The sequence below is a fragment of the Rattus rattus genome, chromosome 11 (assembly GCF_011064425.1).
Source record: "Rattus rattus isolate New Zealand chromosome 11, Rrattus_CSIRO_v1, whole genome shotgun sequence".
In the NCBI taxonomy this organism is placed as follows: domain Eukaryota; kingdom Metazoa; phylum Chordata; class Mammalia; order Rodentia; family Muridae; genus Rattus; species Rattus rattus.
Genome location: NC_046164.1, coordinates 60,082,084 through 60,097,154, shown reverse-complemented (window position 1 = coordinate 60,097,154; position 15,071 = coordinate 60,082,084). Strand labels below are relative to the sequence as shown.

At 37.9% G+C, this 15,071-nt stretch overlaps 1 protein-coding gene across 14 annotated transcripts in view; it reads right to left on the bottom strand.

Moving 5' to 3' along the window:
• Positions 1-15,071, bottom strand: part of Lcorl (ligand dependent nuclear receptor corepressor like) — a 131,558-nt gene that overhangs the window by 80,275 nt on the left and 36,212 nt on the right. For 2 of the 14 annotated variants that reach the window (XM_032916197.1, XM_032916196.1), the window contains one exon: positions 403-509. The exons of the other annotated variants lie outside the window; for them this stretch is intronic. In XM_032916197.1, the coding sequence (XP_032772088.1) occupies positions 403-424 (22 nt within the window). In that variant the 5' untranslated portion in view covers positions 425-509. The remainder of the gene's footprint in view (positions 1-402; positions 510-15,071) is intronic. 14 annotated transcript variants of the gene reach the window in all.

Here is a 15,071-nt window from a genome sequence, read left to right as displayed (position 1 = left end):
ACAAAAATAGTATTAATACTTACATACTTTTGCAAAGAGCAGTAAATAGGAACATAAGACCCAGTACACAGTAATGTAAAGATATCTGAAGACTGGAGATCTGGACTGGAAACACATTTAATAGCTGTGACTTTTCAGGACACAGAGCTTTGTTTCAGTCAGCTTATGAATGTAATGTGGATTATATTACCTAATTTACAGATAGACAAAAAATTATAAAACCTAACACCATACAACACAGGATTACCAAATGCTGTTTTTTCTAAATTTCTGTACCATCAAAAACGTATTTGATGTTATTTTGTAGATTAAATGCCTGCTTAAGAATGCATGCTTACTTTTCTACAGACAACTTCACATATAAAAACTGTAAATAATTTAACAATTAAAAACAATTCTTTCCTGGGCTTGGGAGATGGCTCATAGGGTCAAGACACGTCTCACAACTCAGGTGTGATCTCCAGAAACCACATTTAAAAAGTCATTGTGGTGGTATGAACTTATCACTCCTATAGTGAGAAGAGAGAGACAGAATCACTTGGAAGCTTGTGGCCAGCTAGCCTGAAGTATAAAGTGCAGCAGTACAAACGAGGGACTGCACCCTCAAAAAGGTAATGAACACGCACGCACGCACGCACGCACGCACGCACACACACACACACACACACACAAACTTGGAAAAAATTGAGTCCTTATAGAACTTTAGTTGTTTTGATCCTGGAATAAAGATGTGTACATCATTCATTGCCGAGGCTTTGAAAGAAAAGGAATAATCCAACCCCATTTGAAACAGGATCATGTTCTATAGGGTCTGGGTGGCTTGGAACTCACTCTCTAGACCAGGATAGCTTTGAATTTGTAGAGATCCTTCTCTCTTCCCACTGCCAGTATTACAGCTCAGCACCGTACCCAGGGCTCCCCACAGTTACCCTGACATCTCACAGGAACTTAGTGCAAGTGTAACCCTGGGACTTGCATATACAGACTGTTGTGCAGTTTCCTTAGATCACCCCTAAGTAGTCACAGATTTCAGAGCTACTTACTTATGCAGGATTAGTGCTGCAATATACGACTTACGTCAAAGAGAACAGTTTTGAAAAGTCAAGGAATCCTGATTTTTATCATGGCTTCATGAGAAAAATATAACATTGGGATTTTTGAAAAATGGCTAAAAGATTTAGGATTAAACAAACAAACCCCCCCCCAAAAAAAAGAATAGAAAGAAAGAAAACCCAAAGAATGGTTGTAAGGGGTACAGAGGGATGTTTCAGTGGTTAAAAGCACTGGCTGTACTACCAAGGGTCCTACCTACTCCAAACCCGGCACCCACATGGTGGCTCACAACTATCTATGACTCCAGCTCTAGGGATCTGATGAGTTCTTCTAGCCATCTGTGAACATGGTACACAGACATGAATGCAGGCAAAACACATATAGGTGGTTTTTGTGCATAAAAATGTTAAAAATTCAAAAATATATGAATTTAATGAGTTTCGACTTCAATTTACAATTACCAATTGTAAAATAAAAACTAAGGTTCAAAAGATTTAAATAATGTACCTTTATTAAAATAGGTATGATAGCATACAGTTATAATTCTAGTACTCAGGAGGCTGAGGCAGGCTTAATTCACATAGGGAATTCTATTAAGACTCCACCAAAAATAACAAAACGTAAATATGCTTATAAATAAAAGTCAATAAAAATTGATTGTAAAAGCTGATATAGGTACAGGGACATTCTACATACTAGCTGTGGCCTAAGCAAAAATGATTTTCCAGGCTTCAGTCTCTTCTTGGGAACTTGAAGAGATTAATACTTGTATCTTAAGGCTGTATGATAAGTTAATATAAAAACATACATGTAATTTTAAAAGGCACAACTTTCATTTACTTTGAATACTTTATTCTTTTTAGTATAGTTTATTCACAGACTATTAATTTATAGTTCCCAAAGACAAATTTCAGTGAAAAATAAAGCCCTAGATTTTATTTTGTTTTGCTCATTGAATGGGTTTTAAGCTTACTGACTTTAGAGACATATACTGAACAATGACAATGCAGCTACAAAATAAGATTAGGGCTGCAACTGCAGCTCAGTGAATGGATCTGAACCCTGTAAAACACACACACACACACACACACACACACACACACACACACACACACACACACAGAGAGAGAGAGAGAGAGAGAGAGAGAGAGAGAGAGAGAAGGGGGGGAGGTTAATGCAAGTACACAAACACACAAGCACATACAATTTTATATACTTATACCGATTTTTATTTGAAACATTTTAGTAGCTACACAAAAAATGAGACTCCCTGCTGTGTCTGAGGTTTTTTTTTTTTTCTGCCTTTCAGGAGGGGGGTGTCTGGTTTTGTGGGTTGTTTTTGTTTTTTTTTTCCAGAGAAAGATTATGAAGTTGAGAGGGAATCTGGGAGAAGTTGGGAAAGGGAAAAGAATATGACCACAGTACAATATATAAAAAATTGAAGAACTAAAGTATGAAGGCAAAATATTTCATCTACAAACTACATTATCAAAAGAATGTTTGCAACATTTGCTATATATTCTCCCAGTTTGTAGTATAGACCTTTCTAAAAAATAACATCAATTGATACTTTGAAAAGAAAATACAAGCCATAAATCTCTAGGTAGGCTAATTAGGAAAAAAAGGGTGGAAAATCACTTATCAGAACAGATGGGCTAGTCATTTCTGAAGTTAGAGACGTTAGAAGAATAAAGGAATGTTACAAATAACATTATGTCCAGAAATGTGATAACTTAGGGGAAATGATCAACTCCTCTAACAGCAAGGAAACCAAAGCTCGGGCAAGAACAACAGATAACCTTAGAGGGGCTGGAGCTATTAAAAATAGATCAAGAAGAATACATCTGCCAAACAGAAACACCAGCCCATATGGTTCTCTACCAGCCACTCTAGAAAACCAAAACAAAATAAATTCTTCCTAATTCTGGTTCTATCACTATCCAAATACTAAAATCAATCCAAAGACATCCCACCTAGAAGATAAAAAGATTCAAATATGTGACTAGATGGCCAATATCAAGTCTCATTAGGGATCTACACATTGAGAAAACAAGATATCAGTACAGATCTATTAGAATGGAAAAAACCTAAATGCAGCTATCAAAAGCTAGCTAGAAAGAACTAGAAACAGTAAGGGGACAGCAAGGTCATTCGCTGCTGGCGGAAATTTGAAGTGGACTAGCCACTTTTGAAAACAGTCTAGCAGTTTCTAAAATACACAAACATAGTTTTCCCAATAATCTACCAATGATGCTGATAGTTATTCATGATAATTAAAGAAAGTTGAAAACTTATGTCTACCCCCAATCTTGTAGATATTTAGAGAAGCCTTATGTAAAATTGACAAATTTCAAAGTGATCAGAATATGCTTCAGTAAGTAAACAGATAAGTAAACACAAGGCAGATTCACACTAGGCAAAAATATTAAGAAACACATAAAATACTACTAAGCCACAAAAAGACAGATCCACAAATGCATACTGCTAACTACATACAAACTCATTCTGACTATGTGACATTGTAGGAAAAGTCAAACCTGAGAGACAGTTAAAATATAGACTGCTTCCCACACAGGTGGGAGAGAAGGAAGGAAAAGGAAAGGTTGAGTAGAAGAGACGGATAGGACAGTGGCAGAACTGTGTAGTGTAATGGTAGTGATAGCATGCATGAACCTAATATGTGTAACAAATTAATTTCTAAAGGAATATAATATATATGCAAATATGTATACACAACAGGTGAGGCTACAAGTCCCAACTTGGCAGAGAATAATGAAGTTTAATGCTAATTTCAAATATGACTGTGAAAGGGAAGCTGTTTAGAAATGAAGGTTGAAGAATACACCACAGTTTTGAATTCAAAGTTCAAAGACCCTGAGGACCTTAAAACATCAGATGATAATACATCTAGTATCAACAGTCAGTGCTTTCAAAGCTAGATAGGAAACAGAGGAATACTCTCTGTATACCTGTGTTAAGACCCATCCCCATCCAAGGATTGCTTAAAAATATATGAAGACATGACATAAAATGAGAATAAGTTTGAAAACAAAAATAAAATTTCCTTTATGGTTCTCAAATTCTATAAATTAGATGTAAGGTTCATCTAATAAAAACTAGACTAGACAATATGATCAATGGCAATAAAAAATTCAAAATGTTTTTAATTTACTTGGCCACTAATTTGTCTCTCTAATTAAGAGTCTTTGCAAGAACACTACAAAATAATCCCTTAAAAACATTTTTGCACTTTAAATTATATATTTTCAGTAGGGAAAATATATAAAATCACTCATAATCCACACTTCAAAAAATAATTACCATTTTGGTATCTCTTCTTCCTAGTACATTTTCAATAAAAATAGACATACTTTTAATACCTTATTGTTGAAAATTCAACACACTTTGGTTTTAAGACATACAGAAATCAAGTAAGAATTGACCCAAAAATTACCTCCGTGCTGGAAAGTGCTAAAAGGGTCACTGGGAGAGAGAAGCCATCAATGGTTAGTATCAGCAAACTTTGCCAGCTACGATACTGACTTACCAGGCAAAATATGTCCACTGATTCAGAACTGGCACAAATGTTGTTTGGGTAACACTAATAAACTCTTTCAGGAATGTTGTACTGATAATACACAGGGTACCCTAAAGTATACTAACTTAACCTTGATTAAACACAAATTTTTATCATTAAAAATAAGTTTTTACATTTTGATAATAAATTTTTTATTTAGAATAATTCATAACAAAATATGATGTTGATTCCTTAAACACTTACTAGCATGTTGTAATAGCTGAATATAATCTAATCAAGAAATAAAAGAGGCACTCAATTTCCAAAAATGATACAGGAGGAAGGTAGTGGGACTTCCTGGATATAAGCAAAGTATAATGCATGGTATAATGCATAAAAATGACAAGATAAAAGACAGGATGTTATATGTTAACTTAAAAGGAAGTCAGCTGGGGAGGTGGCTCACTAAATAAAGCATGTGTTACACAAAACATGAGGAGCTGAGCCTGAATCTTCAGAAGCTACAGAAAGTTGCATGTCTGTAATTTCAGTATTCCTACAGTAAGATGGGAGGCAGACAAAAGAATCCTTTGAAGCTCATGGTCCAGCCACCTTAGCTAACGCAGCAACAAACAACAAAGAGATCCAGTCTCAAAAGAGGTGCAAGAGAGGACTTTTACCTCAAATTATCCTCACTTCCCCATGTATACAGTGGCATATGTGATTTACTCCCAGGTACCCTTACACAGACACATGGAAATAATTAAAAGAAACATTAAGGGAATCTTACAAATTATAATTTTTGGCATATGTGAGAAGAAGCCTATCAGGTTAAATTTAAGATAGTAATGTTACAATGGTATAAACAATTAGGGTATCCTTTGGACAGAGGTATTGAAATAAAAATCAAACACACTTAGTAAATGTATTACCAGGAACCTGCAGGCCATTCCTGCCAGAGAAGGGAGGAGAATAACTCCAGATCTTCACCTGTCCCTCTAGTTTTCCAAATCCAACCCCTGAGTCTCATAGGGGATCAGCTCTGTAGATCACTGGCTGCATCTCCCCCATCTCCATTGGAACATACAGACCTTCCAATCCTAGCTTCTCTCCCTCTACTCTGTGCTTTATCCAGGCCCCTAAGTCCTGGAGGCATTTCCTAGGATTCCCCAAGCCACTCTAGTTAGGGGGTAGACAGGTTAATTACAGATCTTCACCTTTCTCTCTGCTCTCCCAAATCCAATCCTAGTGTAATGCCCAATTCTGCAGCATATCACCTGCTATAGCACCCCCTTCCTCTTTGTTCCCATCTCCAGTGGAGCACACAGATCTTTCCCTCCAAACTTGTTTTGCTCCACTCATTGCTTATCCCAGACACAACTCTGACAAGCATTCATTGGGAACCCACTTTGGCCATGAAGCATGAAGCTAACTGACGATCTTTGCCTCTCGCTCCACTTTTCTAAATCCAATTCCCTAGTCTCATTCCCAGCTCTCCAACAGACCTTGTTATTCTCTGACCCCATTCCCACAGACAAAGCAGATCCTGCTGGAATGTTCTGCTTTCCTACCTGTGATGGACTCACGCAGTCTTGCCCTTCCGAGACCATCCCATTTCCCAGTGTGAGAAACACTTTTTACCTGGAACCTGCAGTGGTCACATATATCAGGATTATAGAAGAATTTTTTAACAGGCCACACACAACCACCACAATCTCCTAAAATTCAGAGAGGGGCAACAGAAACCAACGGACTAAACAGCCATTCAAAAAAAAAAATGAAAAAAGAAACCAGAGAGCACCATATATAGAATTACTATTTTGCCAAACCCAGATGCCTAGGCTCTAATGTAAAAACATAACCAATAACAGCCATACAATATCTCTTACTAGAGTCCAGCAACCCTAGCACAACAGGCCACTAAGTATTACAATATAGCTATAGCACAAGAAAAAGACTTTAAAATAGCATTAATGAATATGATAGAGGCTGTTAAAGAGGAAATGAATAAATCCCTTACAGAAATTTATGAAATCACAATGGAAGGAAATGAATAAAACAGCTCAAAAAGTGAAATTGGAAATCAAATTTACTAAAAAAACAAAACAAAACAAAACACCTCAAATGAACCAAACTGAGAGAGATTTAGGGATTTAAACAGCAATCTCGAAGGGAAGCCTCATCAACAGAATATAAGAGACGGAAGAGAGAATCTCAGGCATTGAAAACACAATAGAAGAAATAGGTATCTCTGTTAAGAAAACGTTTAATCTTAAAATCTCTTGGTATAAAACACAATGAAATCTGGGACACTATAAAATCTAATAATAGGAATACACAAAGGCTGAGAAAGTAAGACACTCCATGTTAAAACCAAATTTAAGCAATATCCATCTACAAATCCAGTCCTGCAGAAGGCACTAGAAGGAAAACTCCAACCTAAAGAAGTTAACCACACCCAAGGAAACACAAGGAATAAATAATCCCAGAACAAATCAGAAGGGGAAATGTGAGCGCACACAGGAACACGCGTGCACGCACGCACACACACACACGCACGCACGCACCCTCCACCAACCACCCCAACAACAAAATACCAGGAATTAATGAACGATGATTATTACTGACATCTCTAAATGCGAATAGTCTCAATTCCCCAATAAAAAGGTACAGGCTAACAAAATAGATTGGAAAACAGAATCTATCCTTCTGTTAGATCCAAGAAACACACCTAAACATCAAGGATAGACATCGCCTCAAAGTAAAATGATTGAAAAAACATTCCAAGCATATAGACCTACAAAGCAAGCAGGTGCAGTCATTTTGATATCTGACAAAATAGACTTCAAGCCAAAACTAATCATAAGAGACAGGAAAGCGCAATATATACTAATCAGAGGAAAAATTCATGAGAGGACCTTGCAATTTTTACTATCTGGGCACCAAACACAAGGGCACTCATAAAAGAAATACTACTTCCACTTAAATTCCTCACTCACTGACAGTGGAAAATTTCAATATTACACTCTTGACAATATACAAGTCATCCAGACAAAATCTGAACAGAGATAACACCGGGTGAATTCAGGGTGGTATGGCCATGGCTTTACAGAGCAACTGATGGGAGAAGATATAGAAACCTACAGCTGAACATTAGACAAAAGATGGGGAATCCCATGAAAGAGGGGTAGGAACAACTGTAGAAGCCAGAGGGGTTTAAGAACACTAAGAGAACACAGTCCAGAGAATCATAAGGACACACTTTAAAAACCTGTAATCCACTGTGGTGTTTAAATATGCCTGGCCCAGGAAGTAGCACTATTAGAAGGTGTGGCCTTGTTGGAGTAGGTGCGGCCCTGTTGGAGTAAGTGTGTCATTGTGGGAGTAGGCTTAAAGACCCTCATCATAGCTGACTGGAAGTCAGTCTACTCCTGGCTTCCTTTACATGAAGATATAGAACTTTCAGCTCCCTTTGCACCATGCCTGCCTGGATGCTGCCATGCCTACCTTGATGATACTGAACTGAACCTCTGAAACTGTAAGCCAGCTCCAATTAAATGTTGTTCTTATAAGAATTGCCTTGGTCATGGTGTCTTGCCTTGGTCATGGTGTCTTGACATCCACCTTGGAAAATTTAAAAGGGATAATTTTCTTGATACATATGACTTAGCAAAGTTAAATCAAGATGATCAGCAAATTTAAAAAGACCTATAGCCCCCAAGAGTAATAAAAGCAGAAACTAAAACTCTCCCAAACAAAACAAGTCCAAGGCCAGATGGTTTAAGTGTAGACTTCTACAAGACTTTCATAGAAGAGTTAATGTCAATACTCCTCAAAATGCCAAATTCTTTTCAAAAGAGCAGTTGACCCGATAGCCAAATCATACCAAAATATATGAGAGAGAGAGTGTGTGTGTGTGTGTGAGAGAGAGAGAGAGAAAGAGAGAGAGAGAGAGACTAAATTATAGACCAATTTCCCTTATGAACATAGATACAAAAATGCTCAATAAAATATTTGCAAGCTGAAACCAAAAATGTATCAAAGGGATCAACCACCATACTCGAGGAGGCTTCATTCTAGAGAGTGAGTGATGGTTCACCATCCATATGAATAAATGTTATCTATCCACATAAAAAACCAAAGACAAACATTACATGATCATCTCATTAGATGAAGGAAGCTCACTGGCAAAATTCAATACTCTTTTGTGATAAAAGTTCTGGAGAAAATGGGGATACAAGGGAAATACCTAGATTCAATAAAGGTAATTAACACCAAGCATTCAGAGAACATCAACTTAAATGGAAAGAAACTCAAAAGCAATTTTATTAAAATCATAAAAGAGGTAAGGCTGGAATGGTCTTCTATGCTCGATAGATCAGTAGGATTAATATAATAAAAGTAGACACCCTACCAAAAGCAATCTATAGATTAATTGCAACCACAATCAAAATTCAAACAAAATTCTTCCAATTTTGAAAGGACAAGTTCAGTTTTCTATGGAAACACACATCCACATCCACATACCAAAAACAAAAGTAAAACAAACACCCCAGGATAGTTACAAAAATCATTAATTTTAAAACAAACAAGAATGCAGGAAATATCACTATTAGTGATTTCAAGTTGTATTACAGATATATAGTCATAAAAACAGCATGGTGTTGGCAGAAAAACAGACACATTGGTCAATGGAATCAAACTGAAGACACACACACACACACACACACACACACACACACACACACACACACACACACACACACACACGGACACCTGATTTTTTGATAAAGAGTCCAGAAATAAACATTAGGAACAAAATAGTCAGCATCTTCAATAAATAGTTCTAGTCAAATTGGATGGCTATGGCTATATGTAGAAGAAAATCCAAATTGATCCATACTTATCACCCTGCACAAAACTCAAGTCCAAATAGATCAGAGACCACAACAGAAAACCAGATACACTGAACCTGATAGAATAGAAAGTGGTGAAAAGTCTTGAGCTCACTGGCAAAGTAAGAGTTTCTGAATAGAACACCAATAGCACAGGCATTAAGATCAACAAAAATAAATGGGAAACTCATGAACCCTAGAAACTTCTGCATGGTAAAGGACATTGTTAGTCAGATGAGACAGCCTACAGAATTAGAAACAATTTTTATTAACTAAACATCAGATAAAGGCCTAATATTCAAAATATATAAAGAACTCAAAAAAAAAAAAACCCTAGGAATCAAGATAATAAATAAGCCAATCAAAAAATGTGGTACAGGTCTAAAAATAAATCTCAAAATAGGTAATTCAAATGACTGAGAAACACTTAAAGAAAAATTTAACATTATTAGCCATCAGGGAAATGCAAATCAAAAATACTGTAAGATTCTATCTTACACCTGTCAGCTAAGAACATCTCAGTAACAGTTCATATGTATGAGGATGTGGAACAATGACAACACAGTTCCATTGCTGTGGGAGTGTAAACTCATAAGAGCCACTACGGAGATCACTGTGGCAGTTCCTCAGGAAGATGGAAATTGACTGACATCAAGATCCAGCTATACCATTCTTGGGCACATAACCAAAGGATGCGTCATTCTACCAGAGATCCTTGTTGAACCTTGTTCATTGATGCTCTATTCATAACAACCAGAAAGTAGAAATAACCTAGATATCCCTCAACAGAAGAACGGATATTTGCAGGGGGTAGGTCATAAAATTTGTAGGTAAATGGGTAGAACTAGGGAAAAAAAATCATCCTGAGTAAGGTACTCCAGACCCAGAAAGACAAATATGTATTCACTGATACACGGATATTAGCTATTAAGTAAATAATAATCACACTACAGAACAACAGAGGCTAGATATAGGGTGATGTACTGGAGGATGGGGGGAATAGATCTGGTTAGGAAAGGGAAAATAGAAGATGGATGGATGGATGGATGGATGGATGGATGGATGGATGGATGGATGGACGGACAGACGGACGGACGGATGGACGGACGGGATACAAGAAGACCAAGTGGGGAGGGGAGCAAGGGAAGGAATACAGAGAGAGACAGCTAAAATTAAGGGCCATCTGAGAGGCAGTATAGAAACATAATAGTAGAAGCGTCCTAAAATATATACATATATGAAGGCCATCTAAATGAAATCACCAAATGATGGGGGAGAGAGAGCTTCAACTGGTCATCTCTTTGTCACCATGAAACTTCTAGACCTGGGATTGGGTACATCTGATTGAGCTGTTGGACAAAGGGATCTCCAAACAACCCAGGCTGTTGTCAAGACTACAGGTTGCTCTCCACAAATTGATAGAAAGGCTCCATTGCTTGTACCTACATATAGTCTTCAGCCATTCATGCTAACATCTTTGGTACAGGAAGTACTCTGTGTACTAACAAAAGTGAGATGTGAATACAACCTAGCCTCAAACCCTTCCATCTACAATGGTGTCCTGTCTGCAAGACATGCTAGGGCAACAATGGCAGAAAACTGTGGGAGTAGCCAACCCACAGCTGTTTGATTTGACTTAAGGTCCACTCCACAAGATGAAGCCTATGCCTAACTGATTAGGGAAGCAAGAACTTAAGACTAGATAGCCCAGGGACCAATGAGGAAAAGTAAATACCATTTTTATTTAAAAAAAAAAAAAAAAGCAGCTTTCAAGTAACTCCTATTGACATTCATAGTTCAGTGCCTTGCTCGGCAGTGACCAGACAAGATTCTTCTTACAGCAGATAGAAAATAGAAACAATACAGAGTCCCACAGGCAGACATTATGCAGGCAGTTAGAGACCTTGGAACATGCAGCCCTAAATGGGATGTTCCTATCAAATGCTCACATCAGCGTTCAGGGAACCATGTAGAAGACAAGGCAGAAAAGCATTAAGAGCCAGAGGGGAAGAATACCCAAACAAGGCCATCAGCATCAGAACGATCTAAGCTCATATGAACTCGCAGAGCCTGTGGCAGCATGCAAGGGGTCTGCACGGGTCTGCACCAGTTCATTTGTGCAAATATTATGACTTCCAGTCCATTGTTTCTGAATAATAGGAATGACTGGCTCTCTGATTCTTGTGTCTTCTCTTGGTTCTTTTCCTTCTGTTTGTTTTGTATAATTTGATGTGTTAATTTGTTTTATCTTATATTTTACTATTACTCCTTAGAAACCTTAGTTTTCTAATGAGAGAAGAAGAGCACATCTGCATGGGAAAGCAAGTGGAAAGAACTGTGAGGAGCAGAGGGAGGGAAAGTATAATAAGGATACATTATGTGAAAAATCTATTTTAAATAAAAAAGAATATATTTTTGTTAAATGGGAACACTTTTTTCTATTCTTATTCATTACTGAAATCATTACTGCCAATACTACCAAAAATGACTTTCCTCCCTTGATGAATTACGATAAAAGGCTCCACAATTTTCAGAACCTATGCTAGGAAGGGCTGGATTTATAGTTTTTAAATGTATCATTACAGACACAAGTGACATCCTCAAACTCAACAGAAACAAGTTTTATCTAAACACTGCCTGAGTAAAGCCCTTAATCTATACTAGAAGAGATGCCCTGACAGAAAGAGAGCATATTGAGTGTATAAACTCACCAAGTCAAATGTGCTCCTTTCCAAGCAAAAACAAATCTATATAAATAAAAAATAAGTAAAACGAAAAGTAAATAAAAACTGACATATATCTGACAAAACTCACTGAATTATCCACTTAAACTGTATGATTCCTAGAGTTGACATTCAAGTGTAGTTTAATAGACTCTGCAGAAAACAGTGAGGAAATGGAAAGGTAAGTGACACTGAAATGTCTCTAGTTCAATGGTATAGTAAAAGAGGGGATTTTATAAAGTAAAATAAAAAGCAAAATGTCCATCCGGGCAGGACTGTTTTAGTTTTGGGAGCTGCTGCTGGCAGTGAAAGGAATGCCAACAGCAGATGGCCCGACCCAGGGCTTAATACAGAGAGACTTAGAAAATCTGTACTACACTTACACTAATGAGACTATTAAGAAGCAGAAAGAAGACAGAGCCAGACTAGAGATGTTCATTGGCACTGGCAGACAGTTGAGATGGCAAGAAACCTCTCATCTTGGCACTTAGCACTCACCTGGAGCAGCTGGCCAAGATCATGTTAAAAAGAGTTCTATGATCTATATTTTGAGCAAGCTCAGCAAAAGAATCAGAAGACTATAAACTGAAACCAGGCCAGCAGAATACTTTTGATAACAGGAAGAAACTGAATCAGAACCACACAATCAACATCAGCTATAGAGTAGAAATGTGGGACTTCAGGTGAACACACTAAAGTTTCAAAGACCTAGAACCAACCTTGGAGAAAAAAAAGGCTACTCAAGGGCAAAGTCAGCATTCCCAATCACAGTCCTGAGTACTACCCACAAGTATGGCCAGCATCTGTGACTATACTTATGAAGAAAAGCCCACTTACTGAACCAGCATCTGTAACCTGATTTCCCAAAGCACAGTCTGGAGGTAAGAAGAGCACCTAAGAATTCCTTGGTATACACAACCAGCATCTGAGACAAAGAAGGCCCAGGGATCTGGTAGGCATCTGGGAATCAAGGAAGAAATGCTGAGGGTCTTAACACTGGGCAAACAGGCCAAGCTGCATTCATAAGACATACCATGGTCCAACCCTCTGCTCTTGACATTCTCTTACTTTATTTTAACACCTAATGTCAATTTAAGAGGAGAGATCTGTTCTGCCATCTCTCCAGCTCTTGGAGGGACTGACTGACTCTTAGTGTGGTGGTTTGAATGAAAATGTACCCTCTGCATGCATGCGCACCCACGCGCACACCCACACACACTCACTCACTCACTCTCTCTCTCTCTCTCTCTCTCTCTCTCTCTCTCTCTCTCTCTCTCTCTCAATGGGAGTGGCATTACTAGAGATGTGTGACCTTTTGGTAGGTGTGGTCTTGTTGGAAGTAGTGTGTCACTGGAGGTGGGCTTTGATGTTTCAGAAGCTCAAGTCAGGCCCAGTGTTACTCTCTCTTCCTGCTGACTGCTGATCAAGATGTAGAACCCTCAGCTCCTTCTCCAACCTCATGTCTGCCTATGTGCTTCCTTCATGGCTAAACCTCTGAACCTGTAAATCAGCCCCAATTAAATGTTTTCCTTTATAACAGTTGCTGTGGTCACAGTGTATCTTCAGAGCAATAGAACCCTAACTAAGACACTTAGGCAAACTACTTGAAAGAAAAAGACTTAAATTAATAGACTTTGAGATAAACAAAAAGTAATTTGGGCAGACACCAATTAAATTGAAAATATCACTAGGACATACTTTAAAAACATATTCCACTAAATTGGAAAGTGTAAAAGAAATTTCTAGATTCATATAACCTATCAAGATAAGTAATTTGAATGGACCTACAGCAAACAAAGAGGTACTGAATCAGTAACAATAATTTAAAACAAATTCTTGTCCTAAAAAAAGTCTAGGTCCACATAGACTATGTGTAACTCTAAAGAACTACCACCAAATGGTTCACAAACTATTCTGAGATAGAAAAGGAAAGAATACTATCAAACTTATTCTATGAAGTCAATACTACCAATTACAAAACCAAATAGAGACAAAAAAGAAAATTACAGACCAATCTCACTGATGAACAGATGCAAAAGTTCTCACTATAGTATATATTATTCAAATTCAGAATATGTAATCATTAACTATGATGAGGCTGGTTCACCCAGTGGGCAGGCCTCATGTTCTCCAATATGAAAGGCCTGTGTTACTGCTGCTGATGCATGTAGCAGTTTAAAGACCTCTTCTAGGGTGAAATTGTCAAGGACAGGAAAATGTCCCACTTGTGGCTGAGCTAGGCTCACTTTCCATTTTGACTGCTTTTAGAAGTGTGGCCACAGTCCTTCCTGACCTTCCTGCAGCACATGCTACATCACTATGATGAGCAAAAGGGACAGGATAGGTGCCTTGACTCCATCTAGCATGGCTACAAGAACAACCAGCACCACTTAATTACCAAGAGGAGAGGCTTCTTGTCCTGGGCCCACCTCGATGGCATTACCTTATCCCACCATCCTGGATCTATCCATCCTGTCCATGAAATCATGGAGGGCCAATAGCAAATGACTCTGGACACAGCCATTCAATCATGGACATTTCTGACCAATCCAGGCTGCTGGAGTACTTCCTGGACAAGTAGAACCTTAATAATGGTGTGTCTTCCAATCAATCAGGGTGTTTCTTGGCTAAGAAAAGATTTGGGGATTATCTTTGGGTAACTGGGTCACAGGGTCTCCTTCTTGTCTAGTTAAAAACCTAAATATTGTCAGTCTTGGAAGAGAGATCTGAGTTTGGTTCCCATCACTCATGTCAGGAGGCTGATAATCATCTCTAACTCCAGCTCCCCAATGCCTCCGGTCTTGAGGGCATCTGCACTCCTATGGATATACCCACATGTAGTACACATAATTAAAATAACAAAAATAAGTCTCAAAAAAGGAA